Genomic DNA, 23,187 nt, shown 5'->3' with positions numbered 1-23,187 from the left:
TGAGCTTGTCGCTCTGTCACAGGCGAAGTTGCCACATAAACAATTCATCACTGTTCTGGTCAGGCGGCGTGGCGGAGTCAAGCTACCGGTGGAGATTGATTTCAACCTGGGAATGCGAAGGTACCAAGTATTAATCACAGGGGAACGAGGGGATCTTCCAGTGTATCGTAGGGACTTGGGTCGCTTTGTTACTTTTAGGAAGGAGGATGTCGCTCGATGCAGGCCCGGGGACGGGGGTGCAGCTTGAGCAAACGATGCCGGTGCATGGACCAGACGTGGCTTCGGGGTCCAAAGGTATGGCTGTGGTGGAGCGTAGCTCCCACGCCGGCTCTAGACATATTAGCGGACACCAAGGGGGTCTAGGCACTCGAGAACGCTCGGATGTGTGGCCGAAGATGGTGGTCGAGCGTAGCTCCCACGGTGAGGTCATCGGAGGGCAATCCTGGGATCCAGTTCTTGTTGGGCGGACCGTTGGTTCTCATGGAGCTTGGGGACGACCAGAGGGTAGGGGCTTGGCTCGGTCTCCCGAGCGAAGAGGGTCTGACCGTGCAGGGAGAGTAGAGATGCAGAGTACGAACGTTCGACGTGTCGAACGTTGGCGTGCGAAATCCCCGAAGCCGCTGGTTCAGGATAAGGAAGGTACAGGTGGCTTGCAGGGGGCGTCCGAGGTTTGTGCGGTGAAGCTTAAGGTTACGCAGGATCACGTTAAGGTTTCTGATGTTTCCGAGGCAAGGGATTCAAAGGACGTTGCTGAGGGTTGTCCTCTTGTACCGCTGGTGCACGTTATGGCCAAGGGGGAGGCTCCGAACTGTGCACTGGGTCTTGATTTGGAGGATCCAATAGCCCGGGAGGCTGGTCTAAACCTTAACCTGGGACTGGATCAATACCGTGTTGATTTGAATTTGGGGGACCCACTTCTAATGTGTGACGTGGGCCAGCAAGTGGGCCGAGAGGAGTTGAATGCAGTGGACCTGTACTTGTCGGAGATGTCAGGACCGGGCCGGGATGGCTCTTTGGCATTGTTGAATTCTGCTCTTACGGACTCTGATCCTAGTCGATCCGTGGGCCGTTTAGAGAGAGATTCTTTTCCTTCTTTTACCAGCTTGGTTGGTTTGAACTTTCGGAATCGTGATGCTGCGCCGGGAGTGGCACCCCCTGAGGGTTTTCAGTGGCAATTTTTAGAAGGAGGTTGGGTCCTTGCACCAGTCATTGCTCATACTGAGGTTGCCATCTACAACGACTCAGCTGTTTTATCAGAGAAAGAAGGATCTGAGACCGGAAATGCAAATGTGGTATCTCCTGAGGTAGACAAGGATTTGGATGATTCGGTGTCAGAATTTGAAAGGAATCTTAGAGAACTGTTACCAGATCTACCGGGAAGCCGTAGCTCGAGTGCCACAGGGCAGACCCAGGGTACCAGAAAAAGTGAACGACAGAAGAAGCCACCCTTGCGCTTCAATGAGGATACAGGGTGCTCTGCGGAACCGCCCAAGTTAACCAAAAAGAAAGGAGCCGGGGCTGAGGGTGTTAGAGGTACGAGCTCTAAACCTCTGTTGATTTCTGATTGGACTACTAAGCAAATTGCTAGTTATTGTGATGCATGTGGCATTTCTTTTACTAACTCTATGCATGATTGTATTAATCACATCCGATACATGGAATTAGATAGATCGGGCACTCATCTAGTGCAGGAGGAGTCCTCCTCTGAGGACCGTAGGAACTAAACTGTTGTTTATGAATATTATCAATTGGAATGTGCGGGGTCTAGGTAGGCCAGCTAAGAGGTTTTTAGTTAAAGATTTCTTGAACATTCATTTTGCTGATGTGTGCTGCCTTCAAGAAACGAAGCTTGAAGAGATTTCTGCGTCACTTTGGAGGGAAATTGGAGGAACTCGTCTGGATCACTTTGCCTTTGTGGCGGCGAAGGGCTCGGCAGGTGGGATCGCGGTAAGGTGGAATAGTTTGTTGCTTACCGGGACGGTAGCACAGGAGGGATATTTCAGTTTATCGATTGATTTTACCTCTAAGCGTGACAACCTTAGATGGCGATGTACTGTGGTGTATGGGCCCAATGTGCGTGCTCGTAAGCAGGCTTTCTGGGAAGAATTGTTAAATAGCAAGGGGGTTAATGAGGGGCCTTGGGTAATTTGTGGGGACTTTAATGCGATCTTTGATGTTAATGATAAATCATCTGGTAACCCTAATTTGGAGGACATTCGCTGTGCCAATGCTGTGATGAGGAGTTTGGGTGTACAGGAGCCACCCTCAGTTGGTAGGAAATTTACTTGGACTAATGGGCAGGAGAATCCGATCTGGGTCAAGCTGGATCGCTTCCTTGTCAATGCTGTTTGGTTTGAACACTTTCCTAGAGTAATGCAGACCAGTCTCCCAAGGCTCGGATCTGACCACGTCCCGATTAGGTTGGAAGTTGGAAGACATTTTTTTCAACCCTAGACCTTCCAGCTACGAGTTAGTTTGGCACTCACTGAGGGGTTTTCATGAGCTTGTCCACCGGGTGGTGGACAAATACTTCACATGAGGGATGTGGTGCTTTTATTCTCTCCAAAAAGCTTGCTGGGGTGCGTGCACACTTACGTAGGTGGGCTAAGTTTAGCTTCGGGTCTATCAAACTGAAGAAACTAGCCCTGCTTCAGGAGGTGGAGAACTTGGACATAGTGAAAGAATCGCGAATTCTATCGGCCGGTGAGGCTCTGGGAGGAGCAAGAGTTACTTACTAAGCTTAAAGACATTCGTAAACAAGAAGAGATATACTCGGAAACAAAAGATCTAGGTTGCAGTGGCTTCAAGAGGGGGATGAAAATACGAGATTTTTTCATGCGGTAGCTAATGGTCGCAAGAACCGAAATTTCATCCCATGCTTTAACCTGGACGGATCCATGATTAGGGAGGCCCGTGACATCGGCAAAGCTTTCACTGACCATTTTAATCACTGTTTGCAGCAGACGCGCCACCAATTTTTAAGATTGATTTTCGAAACTGCTCCAAGCCAAGACCCCCGTTGATCTAGCTATGTTGGAAAGACCATTTTCGAGGGAGGAAATTAAAAAAGCTGTTTTTAATTTGGGGGCAGATAAAGCCCCGGGGCCGGATGGATTCCCTTTGCATTTTTTTAAACAGTTCTGGGACACTATTCAGTTTGATATCTTCAAACTATGCGAGGACTTTTACTGGAATAGGGCCAACATAGAAAAGATCAACTGGGCCAACATTGTTCTTATTCCTAAAAAGGACACGCCGGAGCTGCCGGGTGATTATAGACCGATTAGCTTGATTAATTCATCCTTGAAAATTATTTCCAAGCTGTTGGCGTCACGTTTGAGCCAAGTCATTAATTCCCTGGTGGATAACGAACAGTCTGCGTTCCTAAAAGGCCGTTGCATCATGGATAATATTGCAACCGCGGAGGAACTTATCTTTAGTATCCACAAGCGGCGGATCCCGGGCCACATTCTGAAAGTTGATTTTGCCAAAGCGTTTGATCGGGTGGATTGGGATTTCCTCTTAGATTTGTTGAAAGCTAGGGGCTTTGGAGACCGCTGGATTGGATGGATTAACTGCATTCTTTGTTCCTCTAAGGCATCTATTCTAGTTAACGGCTCTCCCAACGGGTATGTGCGCTACCATAGCGGTCTTCGACAAGGGGACCCGTTATCCCCTTTCATTGCTCGTGCTAGTTACCGATGTTTTAAGCACGATGTTTTTCTCATGCATTACGATCTAGGATTTTGATTGGTGTGCCTCTTGGGGACTTGGGCGATGAGATGTAACTCTGCATTATGCAGATGACTTGTTGATTTTGACCACGGGGGGACTTGAAGATTTGAGAATTGTTAAGCTTATCCTTTATATCTTCGAAGGGATGTCGGGATTAGTCTGCAATTTCTCAAAAAAACATGCTTATATTCTACCTCCCTGGGTGTGCTCCCAGACAGAGATGCAGCTGAGACGTTAAGCTGCGAGAGAGGTTTACTTCCTGTCATTTACCTGGGGATTCCTATTTCGGGTAGAAGACCAAGAAAACAAGATTGGGAAGGTCTCATCACTAAAATTCATAGGCGGTTGTCATCCTGGAAAGTGAAACATTTATCGTTAGGTGGGAGACTTACGTTGGTGAACTCGGTCTTATCTGCTATACCAACTTACTGGATGTCACTGTTCAAATTACCTTGTTGGGTCATCAAAGCGACTGACCGTGTTAGAAGAGATTTTCTGTGGTCTGGTCCTGATATTGATCATCCAAGTTGGAGACTGGTTGGTTGGAATAACTTATGTCGTGCACGTGACCAAGGTGGGTGGGGTATTCTAGCGCTGGCTAACTTCAATCAAGCCCTACTGGGCAAGTGGTGGTGAAAATTTATGATGGACCCATCCTGGTGTGGGGCTGATATCATTTTATTTAATTATGGAATCTCACGGTGGAATATGTTTCCTAAGCGATCGGGTAGGATTTCCTTCTTTTTGGAAAAGGGGTTCTTAGTCGCCTTCCCAGGCATTTAGAGGGTGCGTTCGACGATGAAGTTAACTCGAACGGAAAGCGTTGTTCTGGAAAGATCGTTGGTTAGCTGGGAGTGCGCCAATGTACATTTGGCCGGAGGAATTTCTAACAACCCCTAATCCCAATGGTACTATTCGTGATTTCCTGGCCCTTCTTCATCAGCATCCATTCTCAGAGGATAGGGAGTGCTGGACCCTCGGGGAACGGCTTCAAATGTCGGTGGACGTGCGACTTGATAACAAAAGGTGGAAGCTTACCGGAAAGGGTGCTTTCTCGGTTAAGTCCTTCTATAATTTCCTTAATGATGGGGGTCTGCGCTGCCTAATTGCGAGATTCTTCTGGCGAAAACCGTGTCCAAAGAAAGTGAATTTGCTCAATTGGCTAGTTTGGAAGGATAGAATTCTCACTCTTGATAGACTCGCTAGCCGTGGTTGTAACCGGCTTCCAACTAGTACCTGTGTCTTATGTCATAGTGCGATCGAATCTGTTGACCATCTTTTTTTGACGTGCGCATATGCGAAGCAGGTGTGGGAGTACTTCGTGCGACTTCTTCATCTTGCTCTTCTGCCTTCGTCCTTACAGGATCTTTGGAGTAACTGGTGATCAGCTGTGCGATCGTCCTGTAGGGATGTTGGGGCCTTAGTAGTGAAAGCTATTATTTGGAATATTTGGTTGGCTAGGAATGATTGCATTTTTAATGCCAAATTCTTGCCTGTGCATGTCCTCATATTGAATATTGATCGGTTGTTACTGTCCTGGTTCTCTTCAGCTTCTGAGGGTGTGCAGGCAAAGCTGGAAGATTCCATTGCTGTGATCCGCCAGAGTTTGGGTGGGTTAGGACCCGGTGTTGACGAGGTTGGTGATGCTACGTCTTCGGGGGTGGGAGTTGATCTTCTGATGGAGTAGTAGGCTGTTACTAGCTATGTTGGTCTGTGAGGGCATTTCGGCCCTCATTGCTTTTGTTTTGTTTCAGTTTGTTCTTTGCCTTTTGTACCACTTCTTGTGGATCTCTATGTATCTTTTATTCGGGTTCTAATATATGTGGTTTATCCACCTTTTCAAAAAAACAAGCACTTGTCACTGACTTTTTAACTATTGTCTTGATCTGTCATCAGCTTGTCTCTACTTACCTCATGTGACATTATAGCCGAGTTGATAAATTCTTAAAAAGTCACTATAATTAATGCACCACCGCATCTGTCTTTTAACAAACCTCTTTTGAGGTAGCGCTTATGGTATTGTAAAAAAAAAAAAAAATTGCTCGCAATGGTTGTTTTTTGTTTGCTTTGCCAGCTCATGTTGCTCATATACCTGTGACAATTTCAAGGCATCTGCATACATATACATATATATGCACAGATGAGAAGATTAGCATCAGCTATTCTTGAGGGGAGATATTTTTCTTATAAATTGCTGGCAGGATCTAGTGTGGCCTGTGCGGTTGACATGAGACCATGATCCTGATTTTACGTGATTGTTTGCCAATTGAATAGGTTGATGGCGATCATACAAGAAATCATTTTTGGCGAAACATTGCATGCTTGCTTTCAACTCATTCATGTTCCATTTTTTTCCAACCAAAAGTGGAAAAAATTGAGGAGATAACAATCCTTTTCCTAGAAGAACAATCACTCTACTGTTTCCACTTTGAGATGTTCTGGTACTTACTAAATTATTCACTTGTTACAGACTTACAGATACTGTAAATTTCTGGTGGTCTCTCAGGCACTTATGTGGGCGTATGTGATGCCGTGGATCCAAATACTGGTCCTAGTTAATCCAGCACAACTGGTCCACTGTTGGAGAATATATGATAAATCATTGACAAGTATTTGTTTTCTACTTCACACATTGCTTGGACATTATTCAAACAATTCAAGTCCTAACATATGAACAAGCCTGGAAGTCATCACATTTATGTACTTGTTCGAAAAAGTTGGTGAAAGGTTACCATCAGGGAAAATTCTTTTTCTGTCATGAAAAGACCAGCTTCTCTGTTCAGTAGGTGCTTATCTTGAAAATGAATTCCGTAATCGGTTGCGAACTTTTGCTGGCATGATTTTATTGACAAACTCACTTTCTCTCTTATTATTTTCTCATTGGATATAACAAACTCAAATTTCACTTTAGGTTATGTATTCGCAAGGATATGACACAGCAGTGCATCTAATCCTTTTGAGAATCAATGCTAAGAAGAGCTAAAGTTCAGTAAGAAACATCAAAGAATTCACTCTTCATAGTGAAGGCTTTGAAGCAGTGATGAAGTATTTCTATCAATGATTGTGTGCACAATGCACAGCAAATAAAGAAACAGATATTGATAACTGCATATATATTGTATATAATGAACAAATCTGTCACTTTCTTTTCTGTCATTTTTCATGTTAGAATCATTGTTAGTTCCAGCAAGTATTCTCAATGCATGAGCTCAACCTTTTGCTTTAAACTGATACAATTTCTTAGTTAGATTTGCCACTTGGGCATCTGAATTCCATTCAAACAAAAGGCAAAAGACAGGAACATGCATCTTAACTCTAAATTTAGATTAATAGACTTGCAATGATCCTTTTGGCAGTCACTCTGCTGAGCTTTAAGCAGCCGCTTTGTCATCATCGTTCCAGTTCCTCCAGGTCTCTGCCAGTATGCTTTTAAATCAAATACTATTATAAACTGCTTATTTTTTATAATACAAGACATCAACACCAGCAATTGAGTTTCCAGGTTTCTTCAGTCTGTGACCCAGTTTGCAGTCTTGTGCTGCTGCTCCTGATGCTTCTTCTACTTATTAGCTGGTTGATTCTGGCTTGCAATATTTTATTATGTGTCAAAATCTTCATGAATGTTTGCGGTTGGGAATCTATTATATTGCTTTACTAAGATCTCAGCTGATTGCATTATGACATTCCTTCTCTTATTAATTATAGGACAACTTATCATTTACTGGGACCCATTATTTTTTAAATTAATTATTTTTTGCATTAAGTTAAAGCTATCTTAGTTAGAGTCTGAGGGATGAGATAAATGGTCCCATGGAAAAGGAGATGTCTACTTGTATGAATTCTTCCTTTTTGATGGTGCTCTTTATAGTGGTCAAAAAAATTTTATTTAAAAAAGAAAATTAAATCATGAATTTATTAAGAGTTGAAAAGACTAATACAGCGAGTACATGATAAAACAGGATATAAAAGAGTCCACGGTTAACGGATACAATATAACAAGGGGTATAAAAGATGAGTATACCCCTAGAAATAAAAGAGAATTTTCTTCTAGTAGTCAATTTATTAAGTTATAATATTATAAAGCCGTGGAAGAGTTAAACTCGTGAAAAAAAAATAAGTTGTTGAATAAGTGTAAAATTTTATCTTTTTTCATTGTTTTTATAATTAAAATATATAGTTTTTTTTAAATGATGAATCTCTTATAAAAAAAGTTTGTACTATTTTTTTTAAATAAATTTATGATTTATTCACTTTTATCAAAAAAAAAAAAAAACAACTTATAAACTATAATTTAATAATCAAAATATAAAATCCCAAAAATATTTAAAAATAAAAACATAAGATTAATCAATAACAAAAACTAGCAAGACGCGACTAAAAAAATAATCGAACAAACTACCACCATGATATGATCTGATTAATGAAATATAATAATAAAACACTCTCTTGAAATATTAATAAAACACTCTCTTGAAATATTAATAAAAAAAAATAATAATAAAAAGCCAAGACAACAGCATGAAGTCATTGCACCGCTTCTGCACATCACACTCAAATCACATCCCAACACTCAATCAACATGACAAACAGAGTAGGTATATCCGTATATATCTGACCTCTATCTTAAATAAGAACAACTATCAACTGGCAATCCCCAAAATATTAAGCTGCATTATCATTTTAATAAATAAATTTTACACAATACCAAAAAATTTGATAAAATAAATTGTTAATCAGGATCGAACCTCATGTCCTACTCAAAGTGAAGGCACGTGAGTCAGCGTTGAGCCTTCCTCCCCACACGTGCACGTCTTTGGGTTCTAATGTTTGTTTTTTTTCTCAAAACAAAAAAAAATAATAAACTGTTAAAATCCGGTTTGTTTGCGATTAATAGTGATTTAAAAATTTTCAGATAAATAACTATATTAAATAAGAGAGTTGTTACAAAGCAAAATATTAAGATAATTTTTTTTTAATAATATGAATAAATTATGAATTTATTAAAATAAAAATCAGAATATATGATGTTAGGATAAAATAACTTGAGTATAAATTCAACTATCTGTGATGGATAATATCATTATAAACAAAGAAAAGTTGCAGGTGACCTCAAGATACAATATTTGAGGAGATTTTAAAATCAAGATAATTTAACATTTACAAATAATTTTTTTAAATAATAATAATAATAATAATAATAATAATTTTACTATAGATAACATTTTATATTAACTGACTGCATCATATATTAATATTATATAATTACAACATCAACCACTTAACACACAAGCGGCAGGTGCTGATGGTTACAGTGCATTGGCCCAACCATGGTATTTAAAATTCATGCCCACCAAAATGGACCAAACATTCATTTGGACTCAACCTAAAGGTCAATTTGGTCTCTAGAAGTGATTTTGAAATTTATTCTTTTAGTCATTTTTATTAATTAATTAATTCTTAATTATTTATTTTTATAAAGTTTGCGACTTTTGATTTTTTTTTTAAATTTCGTTAATAGATTAAAAAAAATCAAAATTTTTAATTTTCTAATGGAATTTGTAAATATTTTTTAATAAAAGTGGTTTTTTTTAGCAATTGCCTAGAACCCCTGAAAATTTTTTCATGCACATTGACTCTCATAAATTTAAGTATTTTCAAAAAAAAAAAAAAATTTTTTTTTTTATGATATTTTACTTTTCAGACGTTGAAATAAATGTTATAAAATAAAATAAATTGACGGAGTAAACTACAGTGATAGTAAATGATGTGTACTGAGATGTTGAAAAAAATTTAAATGTTAAAGAGATTGTTCGGAAAATTTTAAAATTTGCAAGAATTAAAAATAATTTTTATTTTTTATTATATATATACATATGTAAGTATAGAAAAAGAAAAGCAATCCAAAATTCTAAATTACCAGGTGCTAGCCTACCCATCCGTCCCTCCAAAAAGAAAAAGACGAACCTACCCACCCTTAACCAAAACCATCCAAAAAGCCAATAAGGGCAATATAGTAAACTGACCTCAAAAATTTGGTAGAAGAACTCGTCCCACGAGCCCCATTGCTCTCGTGCCGATTCCCCGTCTTCCGCACGATTCCTCGTCCGCGTGGAAAAACTCAACGTTACCGAATCCCCGATCCCCTCGGTTTCCTCGCCGATCTTTTCTTTGCTATATAAACCCCCATCCATTCCCTTCCCCTCCCTTCCATTCCCTTCTCACCCTCTCCGCCATGCGCTTTCTTCTCTCCTTTCTCCGATGACACCTCCGGCGACGGCCACGATTGTACCCATCTGCAATGACCCCAAGCCACCATCTCAACGACGCGGCCCCTGCTTCTCCTTCGCCGCCTACACCAAGGCGGTTGTGGAGTACCTCCGCGTCCTACGAGTCCCCATCGCCAACGGCCTCTCCGATCCCGAGTTCGCCGCAATTGAATCCACCTTGGGCTTCAAGTTCCCCCCGGACCTCCGCTCCATCCTCTCCGAAGGCCTTCCGATCGGCCCCGGCTTCCCCAACTGGCGCGCCGCCTCCCCGCAGCAACTCCAGGTACTCCTAACCCTCCCCGTCTCCGGTCTCCTCCATGAAATCTCCAAAGGCTCCTTCTGGCCAAACTCGTGGGGTTTGAAACCAGTAAACCCTAAGGACTCGATCTCGATGGCCCGATCCTTATTAGAACCCGCTCCCGTTCTCGTCCCGATCTACCGCCATTTCTACATCCCATCCCTCCCGAACCTCGCTGGGAACCCTGTCTTTCTCGTTCACGCCGGCGAGGTTCGTGTCGCCGGCATTGACCTCGCTGACTTTCTCCAGCGTGAGGCTGCGAGCTTCTCCCCGAAGGAGACGATCGATCGGGGGTCATCGCCGACGACGTTGCTGCCAACGCCGGCGTGGGCGGCGAAGGAGGCGAGGAGGGTGGAGGTGTGGACGGATCTCGCGGGGGCACGTGCGGAGAAGGGGGATCGCACGTGGGAGATGGAGGGGTGGATGAAGGAGTTGAGGTGGAGATTGAGAGAAGGGGGATGGCGGGAGGAGGAGGTGAGGGAGATGATGGACGGTGATGATGAGTCTGGGAAGGGTGATCGGATGGTTCTCAGGGACCGTGAGAGCGTGCTGTGGCACGTGCGGCTGTTAGCACTCGCCCTTCTTCGCGCCGGGTGGAGCTCGGAGGACGTGGCCTACGCCATGGGTGAGGCACGTAAGAGCAGTGCTGGGCCGTGACGTGGCAGGTAGGTGGCCCCCACCAAGATTTATAGGTTTTTTTTTTTTTAAAACAAGGTTTTTTCTTTGTTTTGGTATAAGAGTTGAAATAAATTTTTGGGATTTTAGCAAATAAAAGTACTAGTTAGTGAATTATACATAAAATTCATGTTGGTTATTAAAACAAACAATACTGTATATATATTTTATGAAAGTGATCTGCTGTTACCATTGTTTATTATTACTATTAATATTTTCAATGAATTTTGAATTAGAAAAATATCAATTTCTCTTGCTTGTTTAATATAAGATCAAATGCTACTAAGTTATTAATTATACATGCATATTGATTTTCATGAGATAATGCAATAGTACTTTAATTGACTAATAAAATAAAATAATTCAATAGACATGCAAACTAAGAGATTAATATTTCAAAATAAAAAAAAAATCATTTTTTTATAATTTAGGGATCAAAATATTTTTTGATAAATTTTCATGTTTTTTATAATTTAGGGATCAAAATATTTTTTGATAAATTTTTTTTGGATAATATATATGTGCAAAAATATAAGTCACTAAAAATATAAAAGAAAATACTTATCTATATTTTTGGGAAAAAAGAAAGAAAGAAATGGGAGACAGTTCAAACCCAATGGAGAGAGTTCAAATCCGAATTGTGGACTTACATTTTAAAAAAAAAAAGTAACTAAAAAAAGGGCATTTTATATCAAATAGGAAATTAATGGAAGGGGGTTTTGATTCTTGAATGGCGTCACTGGGCAAGAAGTCTTGATTTTGAAAGTAAAGATAGAAGTCAGATATATACCTACTCTGTTTGTCATGTTGATTGAGTGTTGGAATGTGATTTGATTGTGATGTGCAGAAGCGGTGCAATGACTTCATGCTGTTGTCTTGGCCTTTAATTAATATTAATAATTTTGATATCAATGTAGGTTTATGTGGTGGGGTTATTTCAAGATAGTGTTCTATTATTATATTTCATTAATCAGGTCATATCATGGTTGTAGTTTGTTGGATTATCTTTTTAGTTGCGTCTTGCTAGTTGTTGTATTGATTAATCTTATGGTTTTTTTAAAAATGTTTTTGGGATTTTGTATTTTGTTATTGAATTATAGTTTAGAAGAGGTTGAATTGGATTCACCATTAAAAGAATAAGAATAAGGACATGTTTTAGTTCAAAGAAAAAAAAAGAAAAAAAAAAGAAAAAATGGGAATCCAGTCACCGTGCTTCATACCTCCACTCGAGGTTGAATTGGATTCACCATTAAAAATGAAAATTAGTGGTAGTTGATTGTGTCTTCTCTGACAGACTCCCTAAATATCCTGTCTGTTTTTATGTTGTAAAGGTTTTTCTATGTTGTTCTTGTGTTTTTATCGTGGATGTGTTTTATCGTCAATGTCACCCCGGTGATTGTAGTGCTTTCATCAATTTTTTTAATGATATTATTAGTGGTTTATCTATTTTTTTTTAATTCTATACTTATTCAACATGTTTTTATTGTCTGTTTTTTTTAATTTTTATGAATTTATTTATTATTTTTTAAAAAAATAAACAAGGATTTTTTTTAAAAATAGTTATATTTTTATCAAAAGAAAAAGTTATATAAAGAGAGTATTTTAGAACGTCCTAATCACCGAAAGCAGTCATTAATCCATTGATCTGAAAAAAAAAAATAAAAGAAGAGTGTGTAAAATGCTTTATTTCATTGACCAGAAAAGAGAAAATAAAAGAAAAATGAGTAAAATATATAAAATGCTTTATCAATGTATATATATATATATATACACATCTGACAGGAGAAAATAAAAGAAAAAATGAGTAAAATATATAAAATGCTTTATCAATGTATATATATACATCTGACAGGAGAAAATAAAAGAAAAAATGAGTAAAATATATAAAATGCTTTATCAATGTATATATATATATATATATATCTGACAGGAGAAAATAAAAGAAAAAATGAGCAAAATATATAAAATGCTTTATCAATATATATACATATACACACCTATATAAAAATGACCAGAATAATTATCAACGGGTGCATTTTTAAAAAAAGAGGTTGGTGAAGAGAAGGGCATCAAAATAGATGAGGCTCTAGAAGCATGGAAGATGAAGACCAAGACTGGACCTTTCTACTGCTGTTGGTAAAGGAAAATGTTGAGGATGAAGGATCATTTGGAGTGCTCCGCTGTCTTGGTTGAACACAAGACTGGTGTTTACCTCCATCAGAGAGGTTGCTTACAAGCCTATGGTCTTCCCGGTGAGTAGTGATGTGCGAGTTGGTCAAGAGAAGGAGGCAGGATGATTCTTGCTCGACGATTCTTGTCTTGGTCTGAGTAACTACCAGAGTGAACTGGTAAAAAAGCCAAGTTTATTTTATTTTGTTTTAATTTTGCCTTGCTGCTCCAAGTCCTGCTGTGGCTTTCATCTTCTCTTTCGTTTAGAGTTTCTCTTTCACTGAGAGTCTTCTAACTGAGCCTTCGATGGCCTCACCAAGGGACCAAGTCCGGGGTTTCCTGGGCAAATGTTGTCATTTCTGAACCAAAGACGAACCCTTTGGAGCCTCCGCCTCATCTGCAGAAAGACCATTTCGAAAAAGTAAAAAAATCTTCAACTTCCTCAATCACAATTGATGATGATCTCTGGCATTTTGTCAGAGATTCCATGCATAGTTCTCTCTATGCCAAATTTTTAGGAAAAGCCTTACTTTTGGAACAAGCTAAACTGGTGCTTGCTGATGCTTGAAGGGGTTTTGTTGCTTTCTCTGTAGCTAATATTCCCAACGGGTACTACTTTATCCACTGTGAAACTGAAGAAATGCAAAACCGCCTACTGTGGGACGGGCCTTCGTTAGTTGCTGGAAGAATCCTTCAGTTATCTCTCTGGAAGGAGAGTTTTCAGCCAACCTTTGAGAGATTTTCAACTGTTGCAGTATGGGTCCAAATTTATCACTTGCCCATGGAACTCTGAGGAGGTGATATTCTGGAGCTTGTGGATGACCATGGGCAAGCAAATCTTCTCCTCAGTAAGGCGGAAAGCCACTCGTTGGAACTCCAACGAAGCAGACCTCCTCTCTCTCACAATGACCCTTCTTCCTCTACTAAACCATTGCTCATCTCTTCAGTTTCCTTTCCTTCGTCTGAGCAAAGAGAAACCTCTTTAGATCGGCACACTATGGCAGTGGATCAAGTCACTGGTGCCCTCGTTTGCTCTCCTACCGAGGAACAAAATATGAGTGCTTCCTCTTTTGATGATATTCGGTCCGTTCAGGAAGTAGAAGATGAAATGATCCTTAGCCATCATAAAAAAGATGCCAAGATTGAAGCGCTTGCGAGACGAGATATTCCAAAAAGCGGATCAAAGCCAAAGAAAGGGAGAAAATCTATAGTTTTATTAACTCTTCTCTTTATGGTTCCTTTTTTTTTTTTAATTTCTATGATTTCTATGAATCTATATATTTTCTATTGGAACTGCATGAGTTTGTCTAACCTCCACACTATGGATCGTATTCATTCTATAATGAAAAACAAGAAGCCAGATTTCGTTTGTTTGGTCAAAACCAAAGCAACTATTCCTAAAGTACATCGTTTCTGTGATAAAATTATGGGTTGGGGTTGCGCGGCCATCCCCTCTAATGGGATTTTTGGAGGAATCATTGTTCTATGGAAGAGAGGCATTGGAAGGGTCACTCCGGTTGTAGTGTCCAGATTAGCCCTGCATCATGTGATCTACTCCAAAGATGAGACGTGGATTCTCACTACTATCTACAACTCTCAATCCCTCTCCCAGCACAAAAACCTTTGGTAATCTGATATATAATTATTTAAGCATTATTATTATTTTTATTATTTATTTTATGTTAAGGGGAAGTTTGGTTAGATGTAATTCTAAATGCAGTGGATTTTCAATTACAATGTAACTGGAAATACTTGGATTTGAAAATCCAGTAATGTAAAATCTGGTGTTTGGTTGGATGTAATTGAAAACATTGTATTATAGAATTTGGTGTTTGTTTGGATGTAATTGAAAATATGGTATTACAAAATTATATTTTGTTTTTAAACATAATTATTAATAAACTATTTAATAAAAATTGTTACTGTATTAATTACAATGTATTAGTATATTTTATTAAATAATTAGGTCAAATTATTATGATATTAAAATAACCAAATTATTAAGATAATAATTAACCAATCCTTAAGAATTTCCCGATTGCAACTCATTCAAATGCGCTCCGTTCGTCCCTCATTTGCCTCCGCCTCCACCGTCATCTCCATCTCTACCACCACCATCTCCATCACTCCCACCACCACCTCCGCCGCCACCCCTACCACCTCCGTCATCTCTATCTCCGCCACCACTGCCAACGTCGTCCCTATCGCAGCCATCGTCATCTCAATCACCCCCACCAACGCCATCCCTTTTGTAGCCTCCCCGGCAATAAACTCATAGTTCAAAAAGTCCTTTGTTTGAAACGTATTGATCGGCTAAGAAGAGACTTTCTCTAGAGCGGGCCTGACTTTGATAAGCCAAAATATAACTGGAATTGATTATGCATGCTGCATGATTAGGGCTGTTGGGGCATTATCAATATTGAGGACTTCAATGATGCCCTTCTCGGGAAATGGTGGTGAAAAATTTCGAAAGACACTTCTTGGTGTGGCTCGACCATGATTTGTTTTAACTACTTCCATCACCAACCCAATTGGAACCTCTGTCTGAACTGTCAGCACTGTTGTTCATTCTTCTGGCAGGGATTACAAAGGTCTCTGGATGCTTTCAAGTCTTGTTTACGAGCAACGATTGTTGATTGTGCTATCATGTTTTTCTGGCTGGAAAATTGGTATGATGGGTGCACTCCAAAATACCATTGGTATGCTGACTTTGCCCTGACTGCTACCCCCTGTGCAACTGTCAGAGAGTTGATCATTGCTCCTCCTACCGACGATATGTGGTTGGATCCGTTTATGGTTAATAGCAAAAGTAGAATATTTTCCCCGGGCTTGTGGGCATGATAAAGAATTTTGGAAGTTAACCTCGGAGGGTTCCTCCTCTGTCCAATCTTTTTACAGGTTCTTAATTAATAGGGGCAAAAGGTGTAGGGTGACTCCTATAATTTTCAAATGCTTTGTTCCCCGGAAAATCAATGCATATGGCTTGTTTGGGACAAAAAGATTCTTACCCTTGATACCCTATTCACCTGTGGTTGTAATAAGTTGCCCACTACAACCTGTCCTTTGTGTTACACTGACAATAAGACGGTGGACCACCTGTTCTTCAATTGCCTAGTGGCTATGTCCATTTGGAACCGTCTCTCTCTAACTTTTGCATTCTCTAGAGCCCCTTCTTTTGAACTCGAGCTTTGGGGAAGTTGGTATAGTGGGATAGATCCGAAGTATAGGCTTTCTTGCTCGCTGATTACTCGTGCGGTATTATGGCAAATTTGGCTAGCTAGGAATGACTGTCTTTTCAATGCAGTTCATATTTCCATGCCTTCTTTGCTTTTGAAAACCTGTTACATGTTCCTTTCTTGGATTCTAGCTATTTCGGTAAAGAAGATGCACAGGTTGGAGGAGCATGGGGATGTCGCCAGCTATTCTTGGATTATAGTTTTCAGGACCCCCTTCTTGGGAGGAGCATTACCCTGACGAGCATGGGGATGTCGCCGACTAGACTCCATCTTCTTTGAGTTGTTCTAAGATGAGCCCCTCTCTTCTCTTAGGTCCCACCGCCTTTTCCTCTTTCTTGTGTTTCTTCTTTTGCTCTTCTTTCTTGTTCCATCTCTAGTGGACTGGTGTTGGTTCGTTGTGGCCTTTCCTTTTGTTGGCAGTTGTTGTTTGTATTCTTTTCTTCTTTAATGCAATTGTAGTTTATTGACTTTTTAAAAAAATTTTTTTTTTGTGGAGTTGCCCAACTCAACTAATCAGTAGCTGGCTTCCACATCTCAAATATATTCTCACTATTTTTATTAAGAGTAGTGAGAATAGTTATGTACCATCATGGACAAAAATGAAGGTAAATAAAAAAATAAAATAAAAATAAAGAACAACCAATACTGTTATTTTTAAAATTGCTAATATGCTTCTTTCTTAGTTTGCAACAGCTTCTGACTCTCAGCAGCAAAATCTCAGTGAAGTATCTCAGAGGATCAAGCGCTCTCTCAACTTCATGACCGCAAGAGTAGCAAACAACGTAGATGATACATATCTTTACATAGCCCAAGAGTAGTTGGTTCTTCTCTCAGCTCAAGCAGGCCTGTGATTTCAGACTGTAATCTTCACCGGGCTAGCTGTTCGTTGCTTTTTCAGTTTTCTTTTTCTTTCCTCTCTTTTCTTGTTTTCGAGCACCTCACTGCTGGTGAGAGACCTCAAGTTGCTCCTTGCTCTAAGTTATGTTTATTCTTCTTTGTGAGTTTGTCGGGTTCCTTTTCCTCTTTCAATAAAGAGGTGGTTTATTCACTTTTTTTTTTCAAAAAAAAAAAGAAGGAAAAAAAGAGCATGCCTCAAATATTACCATCTGGTGCAAATCTGCCAAACCCAGAATCAACTTCCCTCACTATATAATAATACTATAAAGATGAAACTAGATATTTTCTATAGAATTGGTTAAGAAAAGATCCCTTAACAATGTGGTATTATTATCAGTATACAATATGAAGTATATATGAACATGAAGAGTTCAATTCAATTCAATCAACGGCCACTAAATAGCAATGATTCACTCGACATGGAGGTAAATGACATGACATATGCACTAGATCCCTCATACTTGACAAATGTTGAATCAACGGTACCTAATTGGTTAAGCATAAGATCAGGAAAAGGAATGCCACCATGCAGGATCTGTGTCACTTGCCTCATGCTCGGCCTGGCTGTTGGCAAAGGATGTGAACAGAGTAATCCAAGTTTCAGCACCAACTCTAACTCCTCTGCTACATACTCCTCTCCCAGTCTTTCATCCTTTGTTTCCATAATTGTTCCCTTTCTCCAATTTGCCACCACCCAATCCATCAATACCTGCTGGTCTTCTGCTTTGTCTGGCTCTATCGGCCTCCTTCCACAAGCAACCTCTAGTAGGAAAACACCAAATGAACACATCACTGCTGGTTGTGACCCTGCAAGTCCAAGACAGCTCTGGTGCAAGATAACCAACCGTTCCTGCAAGATGAGTGGTTTGAGGAACACCACCGTGATCATATAATCTAGCTAACCCAAAGTCACCAAGCCTCCCGTTCATATCACCATCCAGCAACACATTGCTGGCCTTGACATCTCTGTGAATTACAACTCTGTCCCAGTCTTCATGCAAATACATCAGACCAGAGGCCACACCTTTGATTATCCAAATTCTCTGACTCCAACTAAGAGTTGATTCATCATCACTGAATAGAAATTTATCAAGGCTCCTGTTTGGCATGTACTCATACACTAAGATGAGTTCACCTTCACGTCTGCTGTAGCCCAGTAGTGGCACCAGATTCCGGTGTTGAAGTTGACCGAGGCTAACAATCTCTGCTACAAACTCCCTCACTCCTTGTCTTGATTCATGGCACACTCTCTTGATTGCCACTTCAACTTTAGTGTCTGGCAGGACTCCTCTGTAGACCCTGCCGAACCCTCCAACGCCAAGAAGGTACTCATCCCTGAAACCTCTGGTTGCCTTGTAGAGTTGTTTGTAAGAGAATCTATGAAGCTCGAAATCTACCTCCCAGTCCTCATGAAGCTCAGAGAACATTTTCTTTCTCGCCATAATTATCTTTGCACCAGCAGCAGCCATTAGCACAAGCACTGAAAGAGATAGAGGCAACCATATTGTTATGTCCTTGAGTTTATCCTTTGACGGTGTTGTAGTTCGAGGAAGCTGAGGGAGGCTGGAGATATTAAGCTCAGGAACTTTCCCATCCGTCTTAAAGCTCCAACCAAGAATGTAGTGGTAAGCATAAGCTAGTCCTGTTGATGCCGAGAATCCCACATACATATGGTCCAAAATTATGCTAGAAAGATTTATAGTAGATGAAAAGAGAGCAACCTTGGGTTTTGGCATCCAGAGTGGAGATAATGTCACATTAAACTGCATATTTAGGCCATCATATTCTATCCATACCTGAATTGGATCACCACTCTTAAGGTTCACATTCTTGAACTGACCATCATCATCAGATGTAAAACCCGCAGGGGTTGAGTAATTAGATATAATACTATTGATGTCAATGCCGACATGGTTGTCGTTAATGTCTTTATTTTGAGGATTGAGCGTAGTGTCAAGCTCAACAGCAAAGATATGATTGGATGACTTTCCATCGTTGGTCTCATTGAAGAGGCCAAGGTAATTTTCATTCCATGCATGGGACAAGTCTTTGGAAGGAGAGAGAACAAAAGCAAGGCCATTGTCGCCGAATGCTGGGTACTCAGGGACAACGGCAAAGACAAACAATGTAGAGAAAGTGACGACTTTACCCGCAGGAGATTTTTTGAACTGAATGGGAACGGAGAAGAATGCATGGCCCTTGCTATGATTAGTGCAATTAGTCAGGCTTAGGAGACCATCAGGAGTGACTGCTGCCAGAGAATCAAAGCTTAGGTTTGTAGCACCTTTGAATCCATTGTAAGTAATCAAATCATCATTGGCTGAGAATGCAAGCTTCACAATGAGAGCCCAGATGGAAATTTTCAGAAGCATCTTGCAAAAGTTTGTCATAGTTTTCTGCTTCACAATGGTCTGTAAATTGTATTAATCCTCTTCAATGCTTTGTGGTTTCTCCTGAAAATATTATTCACCTGAATGAGTGAGCAACGTGGCTCTATTAGGAAGGAGTGGAACGGTAATTAAAAATACAATTATAAAAAAAACAATTATTTTATTACTGTTACAGCAGATCAGGTGCTGGGTTAAACCCTACAGTTGTCTGTTGCCATGTTATAATCAGTGGCTGAGTTGGAAATCACAGACAAGAGGGCAAAAAAAATTTATAAATAAAAATTCAAATATATATATTTAAAATTATATAATAACATAAATTAAATACTATATTTAGTTTTTATAAAAAAAAGTTTTTACATTAACAAGTATTACAAATGATTAATAAGAACAAATTCAGTGAATGTTTATATTTTGAAATCAACGAATAATTCATTTTTTATACAATTAAATATATTTTTCTCAATATTTATAATTAAGCAATCAACTAGAATTAGAAGTACTATAAAAAGGTGTTAGCGACAGTGGGACTTCTAAAGGTGATGAGAAGCTAAAAATAATGAAGCCCACGTCTTTGAAATCCAACCATCGTAATCCCTATAAAAATAGAAAATGAGAGAGGCAAAGTAATTAGAAAATGATTTGTCACTGTGAATCTTAAGGGTATCATACCCTGGGGATTACGAAATAACGAAAAAGTAAAAGTGACCAAGATGCAAGGGGATAACTTTTGAGTCTTCACAATTTTCTGGCAAACTAAAAAAAAAATTATGGCAAACAAAACATGCAAAATGATATGGATAGAACATTAAATTTATACATTTATTTTCAAATTAAACCCTATAAAATAAAATTATTTTTTCATTTTAAACTCTAAAAATTTAAATGTTTGGTTTCATATTAGATCCTATAATATATATATATATATATATATATTTTAAGGTTGGGCGACAAACACCAACCCTCAGGGACGTACGTGGGCGGGAGAATTGCCACAACGTTCTCACCCACTTAAAACTGGAGAGCGCGGTCAAGGGGAATTGAACTCGCATCTCTACCAAACGAGATGACCTAGAGTAACGCTAGGTTACAAGCCCGTTGGTCCCTATAATATATATATATATATATACACACATGTTTATAATACAAAATTTAATTTTTTTTTTCATATTTAAAAAATATACATTATTTAATATACTTAGTTGTAAAAGAGAATTACCCCTTCTCTTCTATTCTATGTGGATCCGCCACTGGTTACAATCCATTGTGCTACAGTGGTTGTCAAAACGATGATAATTTGATGATGTGGAACCTTAAATAAAAGATATATAATAACTACTCAGAACTCTCCAATACTACATTCTTTGAGAGACAAAGTATATTAATGTGATCACAGCCAATAAACATTTGCATGCATGGAATTAAACATGCATCAGATATGCGTACCAGAGAAGCAGCGATCCGCAAGAGTCAGTGAAGCCGGAAGAGTTACTGCACTAAGCTTGATATACGAGCAATGACCACTTGACAGCCCTCTGTTTCTGTTTGAGATTTTCTGTGGAGCAGTTGATGAGCAGATAAAGCCCAAGGAGACGAAAAAGGCTACTTTGAAAATTAAAATGACTTCTATTTCGTAGTGGACAAAGTCTTTTGATCGAGTAGTCGTCATATTTATTTTAAAAGGACATAACTGCCCTCGTTATATTACATTCACCAAAAAAAAATCACCAAAAATAATTTGTTAACTTAAATATTTAAGGAACATTATAATTATGTGGTCATACATGAAGTAATTTTTTTTTTTAATTTATCAAATAAACAATGTAAGTTTTTATAAAAAAATGAAGTATATGCATTAATACATACATAAATATTCACATATCAAAATTTTTTTGTCAATAATTTTTATTAACGGTGTAGATAAATCATAATTTATTATCAATATATTTTTTTAAAATATTTATATATGCACATACCTGTCCATTTAAAAAAAATTAAATAAAACACCGTTTAATTGTGGAAAAGGTTTGAATCCAATTGCAGTAAATGCAGATATTACAAAAACAAGGAGGGTCGACGGAAGTTGCGTAATGGCACTTAAAAATTAATCGTCATAGAGATTCTTCTCCATTTTTTTTTCTTTTGTAGAAATAGACACCTTAGAATTAAATTAGTAGAAGCATAAGTCTAATAATGAGATTCCAAGTATGAAAATAAGACCTGAAAATACCAATTAGATTTGATGGTTCCGGAGGGGGTATGATGTGCTAAAGTCACTCAAAAACTCACTCAAGATTTGAACACACACACACACAATCAAACAAGAGTAAGGAGACAAGCAAATTGATAACCTAGTTCGGCACAACTTTGCTTACATCTGGAGGGCCAGGCCCGGAGAAACAATCCACTAAAAGAGGTATAAGAATAAGGAGTACAACACTCTCTCACTCTCTCAATACAAAGAATATCCTCTCTAGATTGTCCGATGGCCACTCACTCAACTCTCACTGGTTGGCTCATCCTAAATCTTCAAGCAGGATCTCTTATATAGACGCACCGACGTCTAATAAAGTTACCTCTTTTAGAATTTTTCGCGGTTTTCTAACTTGGACACCTTCTAAGGTTAGATGTTGCAACACCCGGTTGCAACATGGCCCACCTTACTGAATATGACTGAGTTCAATCCAGATGCACCTGAATCTGCGACCTTCAACCTCCCGGTTCTTTCAGTCCGCCTTGTAGCAGTTGACTCTACTTGAGCTCCTCCTGCCTGCAGCTGCTTCCTTCCTCATGTCACTTCAGTAGGTCTCCCTCTCTCGAGGGACGTGCCCACCAAGGCACACTAGGCCATCTCACCAAAGATAGCCACCGAAGATCTCCCGATCTTCTTTCCAAACTTGGCCCAAGTTTGGTTTTCCCAATGATCTTCATTTGGCTCATAGAAATATTGTTACTAAACTTGATCTCATCTTCATCCAAGTTTAGCCTTCAATATCTTTAAGCATGATCTTCAATCATCCATGCTTGGATCTCCAAATCTCTAATCATATCTCATGCAATCTTCAAACAATCTCCATGTATGATTAGTCTCCATGAATAGTTCCGCCCATAGATACCTCTTGGATCTTCCTTCAAGTTGTGTTGCTAAAAATGGTCTTGATAATCTCCATGGCTTCTTCTTTCCTTATTTAGTTTGTGTCTCTAGATACCTTTACACCAAACTAAATTTGTTCTTGCCTTCTTTAATTATGTGTCTTTAAATATCTTCATACCAAACAAATTTCTACACAATCTTCATGATCTTCTTGTTAGGATATTCCTCTCCCTCTTTGAAATAGATCTTTCTAAAAAGGAGCTCTATCAAAGATATGATTTATCATCCCGGATCTTACCAAGGATAGATAAACATATTTTAAATAAACTTGCATTTCTTGAAGAGAACCTTTAGTCTTGATGTACTTTTCAAAAATAACTTAACATCGCATGATTGAATTGAGAGGAATATCTATTAAACACAATCT

General features: G+C 39.0%; 1 protein-coding gene and 1 pseudogene across 1 annotated transcript; one reads left to right on the top strand and one right to left on the bottom strand.

Annotated features, from left to right (window-relative positions):
* The first annotated feature begins 9,790 nt into the window (after positions 1-9,790).
* On the top strand, positions 9,791-11,056 carry LOC120274767. Its single transcript, XM_039281300.1, has one exon. It carries the CDS (start codon positions 9,994-9,996, stop codon positions 10,954-10,956), a length of 963 nt encoding a protein of 320 aa, XP_039137234.1. The 5' UTR covers positions 9,791-9,993; the 3' UTR covers positions 10,957-11,056.
* Positions 11,057-17,661: 6,605 nt separating this feature from the next.
* LOC120274916 lies at positions 17,662-19,666 on the bottom strand (annotated as a pseudogene).
* Between the last annotated feature and the right edge of the window lie 3,521 nt (positions 19,667-23,187).

Source organism: Dioscorea cayenensis, chromosome 13 (assembly GCF_009730915.1).
Source record: "Dioscorea cayenensis subsp. rotundata cultivar TDr96_F1 chromosome 13, TDr96_F1_v2_PseudoChromosome.rev07_lg8_w22 25.fasta, whole genome shotgun sequence".
Classification (NCBI taxonomy): Eukaryota; Viridiplantae; Streptophyta; class Magnoliopsida; order Dioscoreales; family Dioscoreaceae; genus Dioscorea; species Dioscorea cayenensis.
The sequence above is the reverse complement of the archived record's forward strand: the minus strand, read 5'-3'. Positions and strand labels throughout refer to the sequence as shown.

Bases quoted from the DNA above. Each gene is read 5' to 3' on its own strand.
- LOC120274767 (XM_039281300.1), top strand. From the start codon at position 9,994: ATGACACCTCCGGCGACGGCCACGATTGTACCCATCTGCAATGACCCC.